The following is a 22,859-nucleotide window of genomic DNA, read 5'->3' on the forward strand; positions in this document are numbered from 1 at the left end:
ACTTTCTGGAAATTCATACTGAGACTGTTACATTGGCCTAGTTAAGCTGAAGTCTGGAAAAAATCAAAACATTTTACTTTGGCATTTTCAAGGTCCACTGTTTGGATTCAGGACAGCCTGCGCAATTCCAGCCATCTTGTTTTAAAAGATTTTTAAAAGCTAAAAGCTTTGAAGCAAAACATTTTGCTGACCAGCAGACATTTTTACATATTACTTTACTTTACATACTACTTTACCTTTCCACTTGTGAGTCTAGGCCCAAAGATGAAATTTGCCCTAACTCCATATCCTCTTGTTGCCCCCTCCCCATGCCCATGCTTTGGGCTGCCAACTGAGGAGGAGAACCAAGTAGTTCAAGGCCTGTTCAAGAAATACTCCTCATCCCTGGTGTTTACAAGGGCAGTTCACTGTGCATGACCCCAGCCTTGTTTGCGCCTACTGCCACCTGTTCAAATACCCACTGGCTGCCCAGAAGAAAACAAGATGCCAGGGCCACAGTACAGGGGAATCCCAAAAATGGGAGGGTGAGAACAGAGACTTGCCTGATGGGGATGTGTCCCCATTTGTCACCCACTGAGCAGTGATGCTGGAGACACCAATTCATGAGGCCATCACCTATAGAGAGGAGAGGAAAGACATTAGAGGAGAGAAATCGAATGGGTTTCTCTGTCCTGACGATTTGGCCCCTGGACCCTCCTCCAGCTGCGCCAGGAAATGCCCAGGAGGTGTAAAGCTCCATGCTGACTTTGCAGGGAATCTAAAAGCAGGTCCCCAGCCACACAGAATACAGCTGTGAAAGTCACACCAGGGATGTGGCAGGAAGCAAAGGACTTTGGACAGAGAGGCTTAATCCATTTAAATTCAGTTTCTCTCTCACTTCCCTCCCTTTCCCCTGAGCTCTCATCAGAAAGCTCTTCCCCCACCTCCTCTCAGTACAAAGTGCCTTACAGCAGTTTCACACCCAAGTGGCCCATGGACCAAAAGAGTTATCTCCTTGCTGCTCACAACAGAGCAGAATTGGACCTTCCTCCCTCTTGCAGTCTCTTTCCACCAAACACCCACTGGGAAGGGGACTGCTGAGAGAGGCTAGCCCCTGTTGGTGGTTCCTGTCAAGACTCATGTCACGATACCGCTTAGCTTGCCCAGGCATTCACAAGGTCCCTCCTTGCTGGAAAGCCTTAGGGGAGTGGAAGAAGAGCTAATGCTTGTGGCCAGAAGGACTTGGACAACCCATCACAGCTCTGCCGCTTGCTAGGACTGGAAGGCATTGAGGCAGGTGCCAAGCAAGAACCACTTAGGCAGGGGATGCTATCAGCAACATAGGTGACTTGTGTGACCTTCTCGTTATGAAGGCTACTGCTGAGGTCCTGCAGCCATCACAAGCTCATTGAACCCCAAATTTGGCTCCAGTCTGGCAGGAACTGCAGCAAAGCAAGCAGACAGCACCTGCACTGAGAGGTGTCAGGCCATCAGCATTCTGGAGCTGGGCTGGGAGCCCTGTGCTCATCTGCCAGCAGCCTCTGTACGTTCAGCAAACTGCAAACTGAGGTAGGGATGGGGGCTGCATGGACAGACAGTGCCTGAGAGAGCTCCCAGCACAGGAGCACTAACAAAAAGGACTTCTGCAGGCTGTCTATGGGGCCCTCTGCAGAAGGTGAGCACACAAGCCCCTAAAACACCCAATGGGCCATTTTCACGCTGCTAAACATCTACCTGCTTGGCTGGGAAATACTTGTAATCCCAAACACACCATGCACTTTCTTTTGTGTTAAGTGCCTTGGCAGAACCCAGCAGTTCTCACATGCGGTCCCATCTCTGCAAGGACCGTGTTTCCCAGAACACCACCTTCAAAAGTCTCCCTTTATTAAGAAGAACCAAACTGCCTGTCGCTGCCTCACGGGCGGCTCCTACACCTCTCCCGGCTTCCCCAGGGTACCAACAGGCTCCACTGCCATGGGCTGGAAGGGACCAAGTTCCCAGAGACACCAACATTCAAAGAAAAGACACTAAAGAAAAGAGAGACAAAGGCAGGAAAGCTTTTTTCGCTGGGACCCAGCTGTCTGGCTCAGAGAAAGGCAACAAAGTAGAATCTGCTCTGCATTCCCGGGGCACAGCCAGAATAGCGGGAGAAGAGTAAATTCCACAGTGTAAAGTCTGAGCCCAGTGAACACCAGCTCCTGGCTTCTTCCCTTTTGCCTCTTCCCTCCTTCCCTCTCCCCTCTTACAAGTAAGGCCTCGGGGATACACCAAACATGCTGCTCAGGTGCAGGGACATCTAGCTAACAGCCCACTAGCTAAGCACAGCAGCACCCTCCTAGCACAGCCACAACCAGGTTGTTTCTTCTCACATTTGCTTACCGTACCCAGTATTTACATCCTCGGTGTGTTGCCATAAAACAAAATATGAACAACTGATCACAGACAAATATAACAGTAATACAGTCTGGGATGTCAGGAAGCCTTATCCACTCCCTGCACACCAGTCAAGGCAGCTGGAGATCAAAATTTTCTTATTTGCGTACTTTTCTTGAAACAATTTGCCGCTAAACTCAGTCTACTGAGGGGATGCTGACACAGTCCAGGGCTTCTCCCATAGAAACAGGAACCAAGAAACCAGATCTGTGCATTACTGCCTCCATCTCCAGGTGGCTAAGTGGATGGAGGCTTTGGCATCTCCAGAATGAGAGGTGCTCCCTTCCTTCCTCTTCCTCAGCATCCCACACAGGGAAAGCCTTCTTGCAAACGGTAAGTGAAGGGCTAGGCACACACAGATGGCTTCAGCAGAGCTCTGCACAGGCAAAGCAGGGATGCAGACACATTTAAACCTGCAGATCACATACTCCCCATGGGGACTGAGCAGTCTCGGTGGGCACTGAGGGTCTAAGAGGATTGGGTTTAGTCCTTGGTACCCCTTAGCAGGAGAGGTGGAAGACAGCTTTAAACTGACGCGTGTAAAGCCATCCCAATCCAGATAGAAACCAGTTGCAGGACTGGAAGTCCTGACGCCGGGCTTAGGTGACTCCAGCAGCTGCTCCCTCGGCCGCAGATGCAAAAGCCGGGCGGCGAGGCGGATTATCACTCCCGGGAGCAATGCACGGCCCCAGGGACCTCCCCAGCCTGCTCCGGCTGGGGACGACCCGGTTGCACGGAAGCCACGGCCCGGTGCCGGGCAGGCGCGGGAGGGGGGTCCCGCCCGTCGCGCCCCTCCCCTCCGCCCGGCGGGGCGGAGCGGGGCGGGACGCCTCTCCCGCGATGCCGCCGGGCCGTGTCCCCCCGGCCCGTACAGCCGCGGCTGGGGAGAACAAAAGGCAGGAGCGGGAGGAGGCGCGGGGAGGAGGGCAGGCGGCCACGGTGGGGATAAAAGGCTCAGCGGGGACACCCACCCCCCCCCCCCGCCCCATGTCCGATCCCGCTCCGCCACCCGGCATGGCCCGTCCGCCGCTGCCCGCCGCCGCCGCCTTGCTGGCCGCCGCCTTGCTGCACTGCGCGCCCGCCGCGCCCGCCCGCCGCCACAAGCCGGTGAGTCGGGACCAGCCGGTGCCTCCGTGCGTGTGCCCCCGCCAAGTCCCAGCCGCCCCCGGACTCGCGGCTCTCCGGTGCGGTCCCGAGGGGAGCATCTTCCCGGCGGACCCTCCGCCGAGCGGGATGAGCCGTCCCCTCTCCATCCCCCCCAAGCCGCCCTCGGGCTGCCGGCGCGGGCAGCGATGCGCTGCCGGGAGTCACCGGCCAGGGGACGGCTGCCCCTGCCCCGCCGATGCCCCAGCGGCGCCCCCCGCCCGGGCACCCCCGCTCCGCGGGCTCCTTGTGGCACGTTAGGGGAGTTTTCACAGGCGTGCTCGCTTCTGCGGAGCGAGCAAGGGAGAAACAAGGACAAGGAGGGCTTACGAAAGGACACGGGATCCCCCTTTCCTTCAAAGGCAGCAGTGCATTCGCTGCCTGCTAATAACACCCCCCGCATGCTGTGCTGCCAATTCCGAGGGGTGTTACGGGGAGACGAGACTAAAGGGATGAATCAAACGTGCTGGCAGGAGGGGAGCAGCAGGGCTTTTTCTTCCTGCACATGCCTGCCAGATCCCAGCACCTGGGATGGAGCTGCGAGGAGCAGGGACTGGCGCTGCCAGAAAAGAGCAGCGGCGCGCGAGGGATTTGGGGGACGGGAGAAGACAGAGAGCTCCTTGGACTGGGTATGTGTGCATGCGTAACTGGGTTGTTACATACATGTGCTTCGCTTGTGTGCCATAAAATAATGACAGAGCAAATGCCCAGTAGCAGCCCAAGGGGATTAGTTCAGGTTCTGTCGATGGTTTTATTATCAGCCCTGTCATCGGAGTACTTTCTAACTTGGCTGCTAAATATGCTGTGGGCTGGGACTTGGCACAGAACAGCCTTGGCCCCAAAAGTGCTTGTATTATTCCAAACAAAATGTCACTGTGGTTGGCTCTGCTCTGCCGCTGACAAAGGTGAGCCCAAGCACTCAGGCAGTGGCACTCTGCACCCCAGTTACGACACAGCTCCGCACATTTCATCCCCATCTGAATGCAGCAAGAGGCGGGCTGGGAGGGACCTGTGTAAAGCTGGAGACTGCTGGTTCCTATAGGGATGTTGGTTGGGCTGCCATGCGCCTCACGCTCTGCCGTGTGCAAGCTGAGAGGCTGCTCCTCCTGGTGGGACCTGCACAGCCTCTGGTCCTATCTTGCTGCCAGCAAGGACCTGTGTGGGATCCCCAGGGAAGGGAGAGCCAGCCTGGGTTTCACACCATCTGACCTTGGGTCCAGTCCAGCTGCGATGTGCACTGTTCATTGCCTTCTGTTGGTGCTCGCAGCTGCTGACTGACTGCAGAGGTTGCTGGGGCTTATCTGCCTTGGCCAGTACCCCTTGAACGAGGGGAATACATCAAACTGCTGGATGAGCACAGAGTTAATGCAGAGGTCCAGGTCTGCTCAGGCTCCTGGTCCATCTAATCCACCACTACACTCCTGAAGAAGGTCCCCCCGAGTTGGGAGTCTGCTGCCCAGAGATTATTTCTTCCTCATCCCAGGCTAATGCTCTGCATCATGAGTGCTAATACTTTCATCTTGTCTGGAGTAACTCCAGGTGATGCTTTTCCAGGTATGTTTTGTTTAGGAACATCTCGTGCTCATGTGTTTGACCAGCCATGTGGAGCTCGGGGTTTCAAATCAATGTATTTCACTCAGACTTTGTAGAGCTGGTGGCTGCATTGGTTTGGGGTTGGAGGTGGACAGATGATTTCCCATCCTTTCAAATAGCAGTCCTCTCATCCCAAATAGCTGCCCTTTTGGGTTCCTTATCTGGTGGCAAGGCTTCTGAAGGTCGTTCTAGTGCCTGTGAGGTAAAGCCAGTGTCACAGTGCTTGCTCTCACATACGATGTAAGTAAGTTGACAGCAGTACACCCCATTCCTCTTCCAACTGGCGTATGCATGTCAGCGTGGAATGGCTGAAGTGGGATTGCTGGGCTGACACTAGCCCATGCGTGAATTTCTGGCCTCAGCCCTTCTCTACCTCCTCTTTCTAGAGAGCTCTGCCATACCATCGCATGTTCGCTTTTCTGGCTACTTCTAGCCTCTCTGCACAAAGACATGTTTCCGTATGTCTAACAGCAGCTAATTTCCTGCCTGGGAACCTTTTGCTGTTGGGTGATGAATGAGAAAGGAGCTGAGGGGCTGAGCTGGGAAAGGAGACTCCCACTCCTACAAGACAGACAATGGTGACTTCCTTGAGCTGTGCTAGTCGATGGGGTGGGCAAGGACCACGCTAGGCAGCACCTCGCGCAGCAGGATACCGCACCGTGACTATTCGGTGCTCCAGTATCAACTATTCGGTGCTCCAGTATCAACTCACAACAGCAGTACTGAGAGGGGAGGGAATCAAGGGCTCAGATTCATTTTAAAGCCAGGCTACAGAGGGCAAGTGGCAGAAGGAGCTGTGTTGTTTGTAGCAAACTCTGTAGATCTCCTTCACTTTTACATTAGCACCTAAAGAAAGAAAGAGAAAACTGAGAGCAGAATACAGGCTGTGTCTGGTGTCCACTGTAAAACTTGAGAACAAAAGATCTGCAGTCCTCGGGGCAGTGCAAACGCAGACACTGAATTCCTGCATTGCTTTCAGCTCCCCTGGGAAATCAAAGTCAGCCCATTTGCCGAGAAACTGTCTCTCCTTGGAGAAGTGGTGGGCACCCTCCCAGCTGCCAGCGTAATCCCTCGGGAGCTGTATCCTGCAGCTCTCGCCCTGAACCCAGCAGGTTCCCCTCTGGAAGCATGGTGCTGCCTTCCCTGCAGCCCAGGAGCTGGGGGGGCTGCCTGCCTCGCTCAGGGCTCAGGCAGCTCCCGCAGAAAGGGTTTGATTGGCACTGTTTGGTTTGGCTATTTAAATACTGCAGTGAATGTTGGGGTAGTTTTAGGCATGTTTATCCTCTGCTCTGGGAGAGACTCAAGACACATGTAAGCAGTTATTCTCCAGCGGGTTTGTGGTGTTTGTGCTTTCACATGCAACACACATGCACACCCTGCATTGTGGCAAGACTTGGGGCGTGCAGTTGGCAAAGCGGACTGGGGAGGGAGAAGAGAGCAGGGATGAGAGAAGCACTTTGGGGAGGATCCCCCACTCCAGGTCACATTGCACTTCACTTGCTTCCCCCATGCATATGCTGCCCTGGCACCGTAACTTAGGGGGCTCAGGGTGCACTGTGTAGGTCTTCTTGTTTAAAAAAGGATCTTCTGTGGAAAAATTGTCCTCAGAGACTTTTCACACCAGAGGTGCTGTCAGCTGTTTCCTACGAATCCCAAATACACAGACAGGTAAATGAAGGGTTCCTGGATATTCTTACACTGGGGATGGCTCAGCCTGTAACATGAATGGAAGCACTGCTGAGTCTGCACATAGCTGTCCAGCAAAATGAAAAGCAAAGCACTTCAGGGGTTCACTGAGGGCCACAGACATGCTTTTAGAGGTTCACTGAGATCCTGGTGCAGATGAGACCTACAAGGACAGACAGGTAGCCAGACTTCCTCTTAGTGGGATTTGGGCAGAAGAGATGCACGATCATCTCACAGAAGTGGCTCTGTGAAAATTAGTGGTGGGGGAAAACGCCCCAGATGTCTCTGGGAGGTTGGGCAGGGGGACAGTGCTTGTTTTGTGGGTTTCTGTGGTACAACATCCCCCAGTTAGCTCCAGAGAGGGCTGCACTGTGGCAGGCAGCCATATCCAGTGGGAGATGTCCTGGCTGTTGTCCTTGGGCTGGGCACTGGTAGCTCATTGCTCACCTTAGCTTGGATGTAATTGCACAATGAACAAAACATCTCAACCCACTTTCTCCTCTGACTCGGGTGTGCTGCATCCTAGAGTAGATTCTTGGTTTCAAGGGGATTTCTAGGTCATCAGATTAAGAGCTCTTGAAAACTTTTGCTATCCTGGAATCCTGGGGCTTGTTTGCTTTGTGAGTACTCCTGTTTCTGGCAAACTGTTCCTTGGGTGACACCAGCAGCTTGGTTGTGGTGGTGTTGATGGACTAGACTTACAATCTGTCATGTAATTAAAGTGTCTGATAATAAAAACAGTCCTGCAGTGTTTATTCATTTGCTTTCTCTTGTTACATCGGAGCCTGGGTCTTCTCGTTCTATCTGTGGGCATAAACATTTGCAGTCCGTAATGTTTCATGTTCCACGTTGCTTAGGAAAAATAAACATTTTCCTTTTTTCGTTGCCAACAACAACTACCACCAAATAATCCGGAAACAAACTGTCAGGCCCCAGGAGGTAGTGCTTGATGGTGCCATGGAGTATGGGAAGTGAGCAGAGAGGGACCTCCGACTGTGTATGCACAGCCAAGCACTGCAGTACCTCCTGTTTGGCCTCATTTGGCCAAAGTTTGGCCTCAGCCTGTGCATTCCCTCTGGCTCTGTCTGCAGCAGGACTGGGCTGCAGCCCAACATGAAGGAGCCATTCCTGCAGCAGAAGTATTTTGTGTAAGCAAAGAATTCATAATTAGAGGGGTTAGGAGACTCTGCCTTGTTCTGGGGAAGGTAGGATCAATAAATCCGGTGGCTTTGCCTAGGCATTTTTTCCACCAAGTTTCCATTGTTTCCACTAACAGTGCCTTGACCAGGAGCACGTTTTGCTGAGGGCCTGACCAGACCACAAGCATAATATGTTTCTGCCAAGAAATTTTGGTTACAGTATTAGCTGTAACCTTCTGGGGCCAGTCAGCTTCTGGGACACAACCTGGCTGGAGTGGAGCTGGCTCCAGTTTTACCATTAACCATCAGCTGTAGCTGCATTTTCAAATCCAACCCCTGCAAATCCATGCTGGGCTGAGAGGCAGGCTGGCCAAAAAGCCGGTGATGGTGCTCTGTGCATCAGGACAACAATGCTGATCTCAGGCAGGAACTTTGCTGCAGCCTGTTAAGGGGGTGCAGAGGCCCTGGGAGGCACAGCCACCTGACAGCGGACAGAAATGGGGTGAGAGAACTGTCTTACATGAGAATTGCGGGAGAAAGCATCTCTGCTGTCCTTCCCCTGCATTCAACTAAGGGCAGGAGTGCTCTGAGGTGCAGGCTCATAGATGGGAGGAGGATAATGCTACTAGCCAAAGAGGCAGCAAACACCAGGGCCTTGTCAAACACTCTGAGTAACAGATGGAGAAAGCAGGGAGAAATTGAAAAGCAGCAGCAGAAGGGCCAGGGAGGTGGGGAGAAAACCCATGAGCTCATCCCTTAGCAGAAGAGGAATCAGCCCCCAATGGCAGGGGAAGTATCCAAGACAGACGGGATTCGTGTTGTAACTTGTCCAGTCACTCCTGTCTGATGTGGGGGGGAGTCACTTTTCACATCCGTGCTGCAGGAGCAGGCAGAAGCCCAGAGGAGACCAGTTTAAGTTCAGGGCAGGCAGCAGAGGATGGACCAAGGCAGAGGAGAGCACTGGGTTTGTCAGTACCAGGCACTCTTGAGTTTTTTTACACACATGAGGTTTTTTACACACAGCGTTGCTGATACTCCTCTGTAGCTGTGCTGCTTTGGCTGCTTCTCCTGGGAGGAGCTGGAGGGTGAAGTGCTGCCCAACACAATGAGGTTAAAGATGCTCCCAGCTACTCGGGATGGCTGGGACACTTCCTGGGAAGCTTGGCTGGTGTTCATCTGGCCCCAGCAGACCCAGAAGTGATGGCTGTTGTATCACAGAACTTGAGGGCTGATAAAGCTGTGAGGAACCGAGTGGGCAGTCTGTACCTCCACTGTGGTTTCTGCTCTCCCGTGGGATTTGTCCTACCCCTCCTGTTCCCTCTCAGGCTTTTGGTCACAAGGCTGCTAGGAAGAGGCACTTTCTTTGTGAGGAGCTGTGGCCAGCCTGCAGTACAGCCTTCTTTGTGTATAGCTTTGCTCCTCTGCTGTCCTCACTGCCCTCAGCCCTTGATCTCGGGCCTGGGAGCCTCTCTGTGCTTGTGTTGTGCAGACATATTGCTGCTCAGTCTCTATTGCAAAGCCCTGGCCTCTTCCCGTGGCTAAAAGCTGTCTGTTCCCATACACAGCAGCCACCCCAACTGTGGGTTATACTGGGAAGGGCAGCACAAGTGGCTGCACACAGCCTTAGCCAGAGGCTCAGATCCGGCTCTGCACTCAGCTGGTCTGAATATCTGCCCTGGGTTGCAGGGATTTTCCTTTGTTTTTGGTTTTGGTAATTCTTTCCCCTCCAGTGGTGTGGGATGGGTGGAGTGGGGATGCCTTGATAGCTACCCAGCAGCCAGTGCCCTCCTCATCCTCTCTTCACAGGTTTGCACTAGCTTCAGCAGCAGCACAGCCCTAAGGAAAGCCCTACGCTTACACTTGGGGCATTATAACACAGCTCAGGAGAACAAAGCAGGATCTCTCCAAGAGAGGGTGGCTTCAGCACTGGTTGGGAAGGATGCAACCTTAAGCAAGAGGAGATGTTATCTAAGCCTTGGGAAGTGCCTGCAGTGAGGTGTGTCCAGCCAAGGAGACTGAAATCTCCAGCCTGACGTGTCTCCTGAGCATTGTTTGGCAAGTGGTTTCTAACTGTCACATATCCCCTTGCCAGCTGCGCCTGCAGTGGCATTTTCCAGCCCTTTCCTGCAATGGTGCTAATGTCGGTGCAGTGACGACAGGGAGAGACTTGCTATTTGTCTGGGTGCACAGCAAGCACACGGGGCAGCAGGGCAGGTCTTGCCTCCTGCCTCCACCCAGAGCCATTCGCAGGGCCATGCTGTGACCCCTCCCAGGGCCGGGTCTTGGCAGAGGGCAGGCAGGCTGGAGCAGGGAGGCTCCTGCCTAAGGCAAGGTGGGGTTTATATGGCTGGAAGCTGGGATTCAGGCCAGTGGCCTTGAGTTAACCAAAGGGGAGAGAGAAAACCTAGCTCTGCTCTTCCCCTGAACATGGGATCCCACAGGACGAGAAGGAAACAGGCAGTTCCTCCTCTGCCCCTGCTTGGAGGAGGGTGATAATCTCCAGTTTATGCCAGTGCCCCCAGCCAGGAAGTCAACAACTGGCCTTTCTGGGAGACTGGGGGATGTGCTTAGCATAGCCAAGACAAAAAAACCAGGGCTAGGCCCATCTGGGTCAGCCTCAGTCCGCTCACCTCCCTGGGAAACTCCTGAGGGTTTCCCAGTGCTCCCAGTTCCACAGTGAGGGGTCTTCCCAGGGTTCATCTCTACTCCTCCCCAAGTGCCTTGATGCAGCTGTCCTGCACCTCCTGGTCCTGGGAAACCAGACACATTAATCACCTCATGACCTCAGGCAGCAGGCCCTGTCTCTGGTGGCAGCAGGTGCTCTTGAGCGCACCCAGGAGCAAGGAGCCAAGCGGCCCTCCAGCTGGGCTTCGGTGCCATTATTTGCTTGGCAGAGGGTCTCATCAGGGCTGGGAGCCAGGTGTTGGCCAGAACATGAACCTTATCAGCTCCTCCTGCCAGCTGTCCTTCACAGGTGCTAGCTGCCAGCCCAGGCAGGGTGCCAGGCAGCTCTTGGAGAGTTCCTCTTAGAGAGACAGGTACCTCTGACCTGGCAGGGCTCCAGCATTCAGCAGGAGCAGCCCAGTGCAGACTCCCCTGGGACAGCCTCCTTCCACCAAAGCACCGGATGGATTCTCAGTGCCACGGCTGGTGGCTTGGGCAGGCTTTGCTGTTCACGATGTAAAATGTCTTTTCCTCTTTCCACGTGTTGATGGTGCAGTTCCCATGGTGTGTGAAAGTGCACTGGGACACCAGGACCGGGTCAATGGTTTCTAAGGCAAAGGCTGGCAGGTACCAAGCCACCAAGAGTGGCTGGCTGGCTGGGGAGAGCAAGCCAGTAGGCTGGAATGGTGACGGATACACGAAGAGCTGAACACCTAAACTGCACCTTGTGTGACCTCCCAGGCTCCTGTGTCCGTCCATGCATTGCACAGAAGCATGGGGCCATTACAGAGTTGGGATCTCGGTGGCGGAATTAATGCCAAGGGCTTCACACTTCATTCCAGCCCGCATGAATGGGCTCATTGTAGGGAAGAGAGTGGCGGCAGCACGCGGATTACATGGCATCATGGCAGCCCTGGCATTGTGCCCACCTGACCTTTGTGCCCCTGGCAGGGCAGCTAGGATTGCTGGCCTGGAGGAAGGCAGCTCTTTGCAGGGGAAGGAAAGGGACCTCTAAACCCCAGGTCTTCACTCTGGACCTGTGTGGGACAGAGTGTGCCTGTCTGAATAGAGGTGTGTCACTGCTGCATCTCAGCCTCTCCTGCTGCTCAAACAGCTTTAAATTTGCCTGCACAGAATAGAGAAACAAATCTGAGTTTGGACCTCTGCCTTGTGCAGCATGATGACACAGGGACCATGAGCCTCTCACCCCACATGCCTCACAGCAGGCTGGGGATTACACCTGGGCCATGTTTCATGGTGGCCCCATAGTCCTGCTGTCAGGTGGGAAACCAATGGAAGTCAGCTAATTAGCACTAATTGCTGTTGCCAAGAGGAACTGTGCTTTTCCAGCTAAGTGTGGGAGAGCTCAGGTGATCTTATCGCCAAGCAGAGTCACAGGCGCAGTTGAGGCAAGGGGGAACAGTCCTGTAGAGTACTCTGCAGCATTGGTGACCTCAGGCAGTGATAGGGTCTGCAGGGACAGTCACTGCTGCTCTCTGCCCCATGGGCTGGGCTCAAAGTCACCCCCCAGATCCACGTGTCCTGTTTTCCAGCTTGCGCTGTCCTCCAGCCATGCTGAGGGCCTGCTCATCATGCCAGGACAGCAAGGGGACTCCATGGGAGCCACAATGGGGAGCACAGCTGTGTGCTGGGGACTAAAGGCTTCCTCCCATTAATATCACCTCTACCCGAGGCCAGGAGGGAATAAAGGATGTGGGGCAAAGGGGGAGAATTTACTCCCTAGTGATTTTTTTCATTCTTGACCGGTCTGGTTCTCATCCACAGTTTGCAAAAGCATTTCCTGCCGGCCAGCTGCCAAGGAAAAACAGACCAAAAATAGCCCAGTACTTAGGAGGTGCCATGGCATGACACAGTGCCTCCCAGGTGTGACCCGGCCGACAGCAGCAGACCCCAGGGAATGGACAATGTTTGTGGGGAGCAGTTTGTGCCCTAGCAGTAGGGGAACAGCCCCAGGCAGAGGCGGAACTCACCGCTGCAGGGCTGCTGTGGGGAGTCATCCACCACTCTGCATCAGGACCTCTCTTCCCAGACGGTGAAGTCATGGCTTTGCTTTTCCCTTTTAGGACATGTCTCGAAAGCATCACACCTGGAAGGAGCAGAGTCCTTGGCTGTCTTCCTTGGTGAATGCTGTGGGGACCAGCGTGCCTGCCAAGGGCTTCCCCGTGGGCGTGGATGAGCAGGTGGTACACTGGAACCCACCCCGGTGTGGCGTGCCGGACCTCCCCACATCGTTGGACGGACAGAACGGACGGAACCGGCAGAAGCGGTTTGTCCTCTCCGGTGGACGCTGGGACAAGACCAATCTCACCTACAAGTAAGAGAGGCCCGAATATGGAGTCAGGCTCATTTGCTTCTCCCTCCCCAAACCCTCAGTCTGATGTTCCCTGGAGCACGGCGTGCTGTGACGTGATCATAAAAGCTGCAGGGCAGCCCAAAAACTGGGTACTGCCAGATGGGGGGCAGGGGAGCCAGGTGCTGAACCACCAGCAGGGTCATACCCAACACCTCCACATCCCCTCATGCACACGCTGCCATAAACACAGCTGCCCACCCAACCCTGCCCAAACACATTCCGCACAGCTATTGCATCACCCCTCGGTCAGTCCTGCATCAACACCCCCATGTGCATACGTTCACTTCCCTACATCAAATGCCTGACACATGCTGAGCTGAGCCTCTACCACTGGCCCTCCCCTGCTGTGCCTTTGCTCCCCCCAGACACGCTGCTGTGGGCTCACTTCACAGTTTATTTTAAAAAGACCTTTTTATTCAGCTGTTACTGATGTTCCCATATGCACGACTTCAGTGGAAAGTTTTGCCCAAGTCACCCCACACACTCTCAGTTGCAAATCTGCTCAACAGGCTTGCGGGAGGGTTGTGCTGCCTCCTCAGTTGCCCACAGGGGCATGAGTGGAGAGGTGAGCACACTCATATGGATTTGACAGCACATAAATCATCTTTTGTGTAATTAAGTACAGGAGACAGCTTCTCATAGCATTAGGAGGTGATAGATAACAGAAAGGCTTCTTCCTTTTTTTTTTTTTTGGGTCGACAGTGTTAAAGAAAGAAACACAGCACAGATGAACACACACCAACACCGTTAATGGAAGGGAAAGAAAGCCCTCTCTATGGCAGACTTTACAGTCTGCTTATGTTATAGGAGGGCAGAAGAGGCAGCAGCTGCTCTAAGTGAGCCCAGGTTTCCAGGGGCAAAAAATGCAGAGACTTAGGAGGAGAAATCACATCACACCACTCCCACCACCTCTGTGGGGCTGGACTCATAAGGGACAGACCTGGGAAATGCTGCAGCACAACACTCCATAGAAACACAGATCTGCAAAGCTCTCCAGAGAGCTCACCAGCCAGAGGGTTTCAACACTGATGGGATTTATCTGCTGCACATGTTGCTTGGAAGAGGGTGCCGGAGCAGTGCCTGTATGGATTAGAGATGTACCGGTGGTGAAAGGGAGTGGCAGCCCTAGTGACGTTGATCCTAGAGCTAGTATCTTCATGACAGCAGTGTCCATGGGACAGTGGCTGATGCTCTCCTCATCCAGTGTCTGTTGCTTTTCAGAATTATCAGGTTTCCGTGGCAACTTGTAAAAACTAAAGTGAGAAGGACCATCAAGGAAGCTTTGAAAGTCTGGAGTGATGTAACCCCACTGACCTTCACTGAGGTGCAGGAGGGCCGGGCTGACATTGTCATTGATTTCACAAGGTAAGCACGAGGGCAGTAGCACCCTCCTCCCAGACAGAGGAGCAGCCTTGCAGGCAAGACCCCGAGCCTCTAACGAGAGCAGAGCACTGCCAGCAAACAACTTAGGCACTTAAAGAGGAGGCTCATATTTGTTCTTTCAGACACTGGGTGTTTTTTTTTGTTTTTTTTTTTTTGGTCAGTTGTGGGCTGCTTGGTGTAAGTGCAGCTGTTCCGTGCTGGCTGTGCACAGTACCATTACTGATCATTAACTGATTTTCCTGGTACATTTACGTTTCTCTGCCCACAGGCTGTTTTCCTAAGCATTTGTTTTGAATTTCCAATCTTCAGGTCCTCCATCCTGTCCCTTGACCGAACGATGTAACTGTCTGCCCAAAGACAAATATAGTTTCCTGGTTAAATGAATCTTGGCTCCTGGCCTGAAATTCACTTTTGGCAGAATACGCACAGGGGCAAAGACTTCCCTCTGCTGCATGTTTGCACAAAACTAATAAAGGCAGTGGAAGCATCCAAGCAGTGATGCGATGTGCATGCTGTGTATTTGCCTGTGCCTCCCTCAGCCCTCTAAAGTGGCCACATCTCTCATGGGTTTCCTTCATTAGTCAACAGTGGGCTTGTCTTGAGTGAGGACCTGAGGGTTTGGCTGGGTTCACTGCTGACTGCCTCTCTGCATCCCCCCGCCGCTCAACTACGTCAACTTAATCTTGGCTCAAGCAGTCACCTCCTTAATTCTTTAGGCTCCATGGTCGGCTTTGGGCTGGAAGATGAACAGGGGGAGGAGAGTAACATTCCTGAGAAAACATATGAAGTCCCCAGGGCTTGGTGTGACTGAGGTCTGTTTCTTCAGTGCCCTGATGCAGAACCGAGTTTATGGCAACCCAAAGGACTCAAAACAATCAATCTGGACTGGTGAACTTGGGATGGGAGTGAAAGCTGCCGTCCCCTCACAGTGGCTCCCCACCTTTGGCCATATGATGCTGTTCACTGGAGGTACACGGCTGTTTCTCTGAGGTGCAATGTGTCTTCTCTCCAGGTACTGGCATGGAGATAACTTGCCTTTCGATGGGCCCGGAGGGATCCTGGCACACGCGTTCTTCCCCAAGACACACCGGGAGGGAGACGTCCATTTTGACTATGATGAGACCTGGACAATTGGGAACAACCTGGGTATGGTATTGTTCCAGGGGGAGCTGTGGATGCTTCAGGATGCTTATCAGGGCACCTGGAAATGATTCAGTTGTGGTGTAAACAGGGACTCTGTAACTGAGAGGCAGCAATCATTTTTGTGGTGTGTATTGTCAACTCCTACCACTTACAGCCCTACTGGTAGTATTCAGATTTTTTTTTTTTTTTGTCACCCTTCAGCCACAGCAAAGTCTGTGTCCAGCACCAGGACCATGTTTTCCCAGTGGTGTCACCCTATGTGGGGGGAGCAGGAAGGACACATCTGAGAGACAGCTCCTTTGCCCAGCCTCACGCCCTGCCACTTGGAAGTTGCACCCAGCATTGGCAGGAGCTGTTAGAAATAAAGCAGGGAAGGGATGAAGGAAAACTGAGGCTCAAGCACCAGCTGACACAGTTGTCTTCCAAAGGACAGCCTCAGCCCCAGTCCCTGCATGCACTGTTCACAGCCTGCCTGCAAAGTATTTTCCCTTTGAACAAGTCCATAAAGGGAAACCACCCAGGCTCCAGCTCTGCCCCTGTGGCCTGGGAATGCTCTGACCATGAACAACGCCACATGGAGTCAAGACTTTTTTTTTTTTCCTAATAATAGATCCAAACTGGTAGGTCTTTACTTGGGCACTCAGGGTCTGTTGTCACAGTATCTCATTAGACACTGTGGGACCATCTGAATCAGTGCCCAAAGCATCCGTTTCTGCAAGACCCACCAAAATTAAGCCAGGTCAGCCCCTCCTCCTCCCTCCCAGTTTATCTACAGGGAAAAAGACACAATCACAAAGCACAAGTTAAACCCCTGCCTCTCTGGGGTTTCCCAAACATTTTGTCAATGTCAATGTTCAGGGCTCAGATGGGGTCCCCCAAAGTCCACTTTATTGCCAGTTGTATGCCAGCTTGAGTATCTGCATGGAGCACAGGACTGCTACATCTCCAACCCTTTTCATCCTGACCCAAAACAAGAACCACAGAGCACCAAATATTTCTGCAGAAGCGTTTCTGCTCCTTAGGGAAGTGTGGGCTCTGCTGTTTTTCACCCTCTGTTGGAGCTGCCTATGTTGTTGAAGAATTTCCTACATTCTGCCACAAAAAACAGTGTTGGAGGCAAACCAGGAACTGAAAATAGATGCCAGTTCCCATCAGAATCCAGCCCTATTCCATGGCCCTTCCTCCCCCACCCTACATTTTCCATAAATAAATGTGGTAAAAGCTCTTTGCAGCTAATCGCCATTTAATATGCTGAAAAGAGCTTTACAATATAAATGTGGATAAATCCTTATCTCAGCTGTCAGTGAGATGGAGAAATCCTTAGCCTCATTTTACAGAGGGAGAGCAGAAGTACGAGGAGGGCCAAGGTGTGCCCTGGGGTCACCTGCAGGAAGTAGGACTCCACGTGGAGGACCTTCTGCGAGGGACACAGTGATGCTCCCCAGCACAGCTCCTTCAGGCGTGCTGTTGTCCACCCCCGCCAGGGAATCTGACAATAGCACAGCTGATCTGCCAACACTGGAAAGCATCAAGTGAGGAGCCTGCCAAACTAAACAGAAGTGTCTGAAAGTTTGTAATAAATCACTGACACAGAAATCCCACTTTCTCAGCTGACCTAGATGTGTTGTTTTAATTGGGTCAGTGCTGTGCAAATGAATCACTTCAATGTAAAGCTGACCAGCAGAGGAAGGCAGGGGCTTACCTTCCCCCTCACACTACCCAGGCATTCCTCCCAGCTGCATCCCTCCCCCCTGTCCTGTCCCATCCTGGTGCTGAGAAGTGACCTGCTCCCCTGGAGCCAGCAGGGAAATCCTGCTTGGAGCAGCAAGGCTGGCTGACTCACATCCCTGCCTTGCTCATCACTTGGGCTGCAGCTCAGAGGATTTCTGGCTGAAGGCAAGTGAATGAATATGCTGGGACTTGTCAACAAACAGACCCGCTCCCATGTTTTGCTGCTTAATATGCCTCACTTCCAGCTTTCCCCGAAATTTATCAACTTCAAAAAGGATCCACTGGAAGCTAAACAACACCTGCCAAATGACACATTTTTGCATACTGAAATCCACTTTCCCCCCTCTCCTTTTCTAGACGCTCCAAGGTCATGTATTCCTAAAACATGATCTCCCATAAATCTACTTGAGTCTGGTGAAGAAGGCCCAGGCCTTAACACTGGATAATTTTTTATGGATTTATTTCTAAATGTCACCTTCTTGCTGCAGTCCACACACAAACAATAAATGAGCTCCCTCCGCTGTCTGTGTGACAATGGCCATTAGCAAGTTTTAATCCTCACTGATGCAGGCATCTTCCACAATGGATGTGGTCTGAATGGGACCTGATACACTACAGCCATAGCCGGGAACTGCTGCAAGGCTGGGTGGACAAAAACCAACTTTACCACCCTAACACCTACTTCTATGGGCCAGACTTCTTTCTCCATGCAAATTTCTTCTACCTAAAAGCATGTGGAGAACCCTTTTCTTCCTGATAGCTGATGGGGTACAGAAGCCACTGGCAACAGAATCACAAATCACCAACATGCCCAGGCTAGCACCTGACTGTATGAATTCACTCAGAGTGCTCCAGTAAATCCCTGGGAACAAAAACCTGTGAGCGCTGTAGTCGAGGTAGATTTACCTTCCTTGACTTAGGATGCTACAGCCTACCTGATAGTGGCTTAAAATTGGTAGAAGTGAGCCTAGGAGGCAGGCATCCCCCACAGAAGCAGGCAGAAGTATCTCCCATCTTTTCCCTTTGCAGGCACTGACCTCCTGCAAGTGGCTGCTCATGAGTTTGGCCACGTCCTGGGCCTGCAGCACACAGCCGTCTCCAAGTCACTGATGTCTCCTTTCTACATCTTTCGCTACCCGCTAAGTCTGAGTGAGGATGACAAGCAAGGTATCCAGTACCTCTACGGGAAACCCAAGCTAGATCCCAACCCAACCCCAACTCAGCCAGCAGACCTGCCCCACCCAGACCTCGAAACAAATGAGATCACCAACATGGAGGTGAGTGATCAGTTTGTCTGTGTCCTCCTCTAACACCACAGCTTGTTCCCAGCTGCTGGGGCTGTCCTCGCCATGATGCCAGCAGCAGGCTTACATGTCATTAGGTGTCTGTGTCTTCCACCCATGCTGCTGAGCCCAGGTCCAGACCCCACGGCTGGCACTGCCAGCTAGTGTGGGATGCATGGGTAGGGGATCTTCAGGCACCACGTGCCCAACCAAAACTGGCTGAAGGCAGGACAGTTGCCTGGACACAGGGGCTTCCCGTCCGCTGAACCCAGCCTGGGCGAGGGGGGCTCCCAGGAGTCCAAGCACCTGACCGGCTGTGCTTTGGCAGTCTGTGCAGCCCGACGCCTGCAACACAGCTTTTGACGCCGCATCCACCATTCGAGGGGAGCTGTTCTTCTTCAAGTCTCGCTATGTGTGGCGGTTCCGAGCTGGAAAGCTGCAGGATGGCTACCCAGCTTTGGCCTCCCGCCACTGGCAGGGGATCCCCAGCTCTGTTGATGCCACCTTCGAGGACCCTCTGGGCAATATCTGGTTTTTCCAAGGTAAGAGCTGGACTGGGAGCAGATGGCTTGGAAATGCATCTTTACTGAGGGGTATTCAGGACCCAACAAGTTTCTAGGAGCATAAACCTTCTGGGCATCCTCAGCAATCCAGTGATCCTTGTTATTTGTTTCCTCTCTGTTTAAACTTTTCAGCAGATATTGAGGGGGGAAGAGAAAATGAGGTGTCACTTTTAGACACAGCCAAGATATCCCATTCTTCTCCTCTGGAACAGAAACGTGTATTTTGAGCCTCTGGCCTGGCAATGCTGCTGGTAGAGGAGGAAGAAGGAAACACTTGCTGCATCCCCCCCAGCTGTCCTGGGAAGCACTGTGTCACAAAAGAGCCCCAGACACTTTCACAGGTTGTGAAACTCCTGAGCCTATGCCCCTAGAGCCCTGCTCAGGGGCTGGACAGCATCTTCTCTGTTCCGCAGAGACCTGAATGTGGAGCTTTGTAGCACCCCCAGAGTGAGTGAGCCTACAGGGAGCCTGTATGCAGCACCAGGCAACCTCCTGCCACCACGAGGATTAAAAACCAGTCACCCACGGGTGGCCAAACCTCCTCCTGGCCATCTCTGGAGTCCAAGACCAGCAATAACCCCTGTTTAAGCTCCACTGTTTTCTTTAATGCTCTTTCCAAGAGTAAATTTAATAGTGGGGATGCAGAATCATGTAGGTACCCAGCTACTCTGGATGTGCATGCCTCATCTGCGCACCATGAAACCAAGTACCAGAAGGCACACCACATGGCTCTGCAGGCAGTGTTCCTGCATAAACAGATTACTTAGCACCTGACCTGCACACAAGGAGTTACAGTGCTAAAATTGGCAGGCTCCTACCATGAGTTAAAATTAGATAAAGTATTACATGCCATAGGTTAATTACAGAGATTCCCATTTTAATCTAATCTAGAAGTATGCTTCCAGTCTTTATTTCAGTTTGGCAACTACTTCCTGGTGTCTGTAGCTTGCTCCTTTACAGCTGCATGCCCACATATTTTCTCCTCCAAGTGCTGAGTTTGCAGGGTAGAGACTGGTCCCTCCAGCCAAGTCTTTTAGTATAACTTCCACAAATAGAGAAAAGACAGCTGCTAAAACAGTCCTCCTCATCCCACCACTGACACCCTCCAGGTTGGACTGAGGTGGGAAGTGAACTCCTTGCACTAACAGCACTTTGGGCACCCATCAGTGACAGTGTCTGATCATTAGACACCAACGAGCTTTTGAACCCCTTTCATTTTTATTTTATTTTATTTTCAAACAGCTTCTGTCTCCCTTTTCTGTCTCCTCACCAGATTCTCAGTACTGGATTTACGATGGTGAGAGACGCGTATCTGGTCCCACCCCGATTGTGGAGCTGGGCCTCCCTGCATCCCCTGTGCAGGCAGCTCTGGTGTGGGGAGCTGAGAAGAACAAGATCTACATCTTCACCGGAGGCAACTACTGGCGCTTCAATCCTCACACGCGCCAGGTGGAGAACATCTACCCCCGGACCATGGCTGACTGGCGTGGCGTCCCTCAGGAGATCGACGCGGCTTTTCAGGATGAGTTTGGTCAGCGCAGCAGGGACATGGCCTGCTCTGGGGTGGGCGCTCAGTCTGACACCACTGCCCAGCATGAAGAACTGGGCAGATCTAGACATTTCGTAGTAGTGGATGCTTCCCAGCCACAGAACGTGCCATATAGTGTATAGAGAGAGAGGTGGCTCCTTCTGGTGGGTAGGGAACAGAGACCTCCCATAAAAGTGAGAAGTTTAGTCATTATTAATTGCAAGAATCAATGGTTAAGTGTTTGATAGAGAGAATTCAAACTTCTGACTAAGAAATGGTCACAGAGTCCCACTCAGCTGTTACCACTCATGATAAAGAAAGGGATGAGAAAACAGCAGAAACACTGCTCACACTTCAGCCTAGGCAGCTGTCCTAAATGAACAGGCTGCTTTTGGCATTGCCTAGTCCTCCCAGATGTGTCCCATGCTGAAGACAGCATGGCAGTGCCACACAGAAACACTGAAGACAGACAGGGTGCTTGGGATGACAGGTGTGGTGACTGCCTCTCTCCTCCCAGCTCCCAGAGGATGCACTGGAACAGCTCCCCACTGCTTCCAGAGCCTAAATCCCAGACCAGCTTCCCTGCAGTAACAGATGCTCTGCAGCAGGTCTTCACAAGTTCCCTGTCATAGGCCTTGTTCACAGCTGGCCACTAACTGGGTACAGTATATTTAAAACCAGAAGAAATATAAAGTCCTGCTTACTCTCCCATCAAAACTAAAACAATGTAAGCTGCAAACCCGAGTTCAAGTGAAATGAATGCAGGAGCATCTCCTGTCTCTTGCAGGCTCTTTTTTGGTACTGCACATGCTGCAGAGCGTCAACAAGACAAAATGCTAGGAAAGATCTCTGAGCTGTGCCAGCCCTGTCTCTCCTAACTGTTCCTCTCTCACCCACAGGTTTTGCCTATTTCCTGAGAGGCCGAGATTACTGGAAGTTTGATCCAGTCCAGGTGAAAGTGCTGGAGGGCTACCCACGCCACATCAGCCAGGACTTCTTCAGCTGTTCACCTTCCTCCAACTCCTTCAGATGAAGGGGGTGCTTCTGTCCTCTACGCTCCCCTTTCATCACTGTTACTTCCAGCAGCCACACGGAGGGTTTCCTCTGGCGTTCCTGGCTTCCTTCCAGGATCAGCATCTGACACAACATGTGTCTGTCACAAGTGACAAAGTTAGCTCAAGTTCCAGCAGCCGCAGCTTCAGTTGCCATCAATATAAAAGCATCCACCATGTTCTTTGCAGGCAAGAGCAGCCACTAAACCCTCAATGTGGCCACACTCTTCCAGCAATAGCAAAAGCCATCAAGCCAGCCTGGAACAGGATCATGCTCTCCTAATTAACCTGGACGCCATCACGTAGAACCGATCTGGTGGCACGTCCAATGTTTACATAGCTCACAACAGCAGCCCTTTGCTGCTTCAGACCCTGGCCTGGGAGGAGGAGGGCTGAGACCCTGAGGCACCTCCCTCAGCCTTAGCCAGGGGCTTTGAAGGACACTGCCTGCAGAGAAATGCAGACGTGCGGCTGCTGCCAGGGTCACTTCGCCAGGCCTGCAGCAGTGACTGTCAGGACCCTGTCGCAGCCCTACTCCCAGTTTTATGTTGTATCACTAGTACACGTTAGGATTTTATACTGATTTATATATAGACAAGGGGCCCCCTTCCTTCCACGGTGCTGGGTGCCAGTGCTGGACACTGCCCCATCTCTCCCTGTGCCTGTACTGAGTTAGGTTCCCCATCCTGGGTTGCTCATGACTGCACTGATCAGTCTCATACCACTGTTCCCAGCCCACCTGGACACTGGGTTGGGGGCTGACACTGTACAGCACCACTCCAGCTCTTTGCACACCCCTCATTGCTACATAACCTCATGCCAAAAAAGCCCAGAGGTGCTGCAGTCAGGTTTTTTTTCCTTTTCACCTTTCAACCCTCCCCGGCCCTCAGTTCCCCACCCCGGGGGACCGGCCAGAGACACCCCAGTGAGCAGGCCGGGCTACTGCCGGACCCGGGCCGCGGAGGGTGCCCGGTACCGCGGCCCGAGAGCCTCGGTGCCAGCCCCTCCTCACGAGAGCAGCTGCAAACGCCTGTAGAAGGCCGGCTGCCTCCCGCCTGCGCGCCAGCACGTACCCAGCCGTACCTGCGCACCGCTTGTATTTACGTACCGCCCCGCAACAATAAACCGCCTCTTCCCTCAGCACAGCCTGTCAGTGCCGCCCTCC

General features: G+C 52.8%; 1 protein-coding gene and 1 long non-coding RNA gene across 2 annotated transcripts; one reads left to right on the forward strand and one right to left on the reverse strand.

Moving 5' to 3' along the window:
- Positions 1 to 541: 541 nt before the first annotated feature.
- LOC135315859 (uncharacterized) lies at positions 542 to 12,733 on the reverse strand. The gene is made up of 3 exons (XR_010375339.1): positions 12,629 to 12,733; positions 10,604 to 10,723; positions 542 to 615 (listed from the first exon to the last, which is right to left on the reverse strand). It is a non-coding gene; the product is annotated as an uncharacterized LOC135315859 (long non-coding RNA).
- On the forward strand, positions 3,230 to 22,832 carry MMP11 (matrix metallopeptidase 11). Its single transcript, XM_064466627.1, has 8 exons — positions 3,230 to 3,519; positions 12,722 to 12,972; positions 14,233 to 14,376; positions 15,407 to 15,540; positions 18,298 to 18,545; positions 18,880 to 19,093; positions 20,388 to 20,645; positions 21,542 to 22,832. Exons 1-8 carry the CDS (start codon positions 3,253 to 3,255, stop codon positions 21,673 to 21,675), a joined length of 1,650 nt encoding a protein of 549 aa, XP_064322697.1. The 5' UTR covers positions 3,230 to 3,252; the 3' UTR covers positions 21,676 to 22,832.
- The last annotated feature ends 27 nt before the right edge of the window (positions 22,833 to 22,859 follow it).

Source organism: Phalacrocorax carbo, chromosome 15, assembly GCF_963921805.1.
Source record: "Phalacrocorax carbo chromosome 15, bPhaCar2.1, whole genome shotgun sequence".
NCBI classification, from domain to species: domain Eukaryota; kingdom Metazoa; phylum Chordata; class Aves; order Suliformes; family Phalacrocoracidae; genus Phalacrocorax; species Phalacrocorax carbo.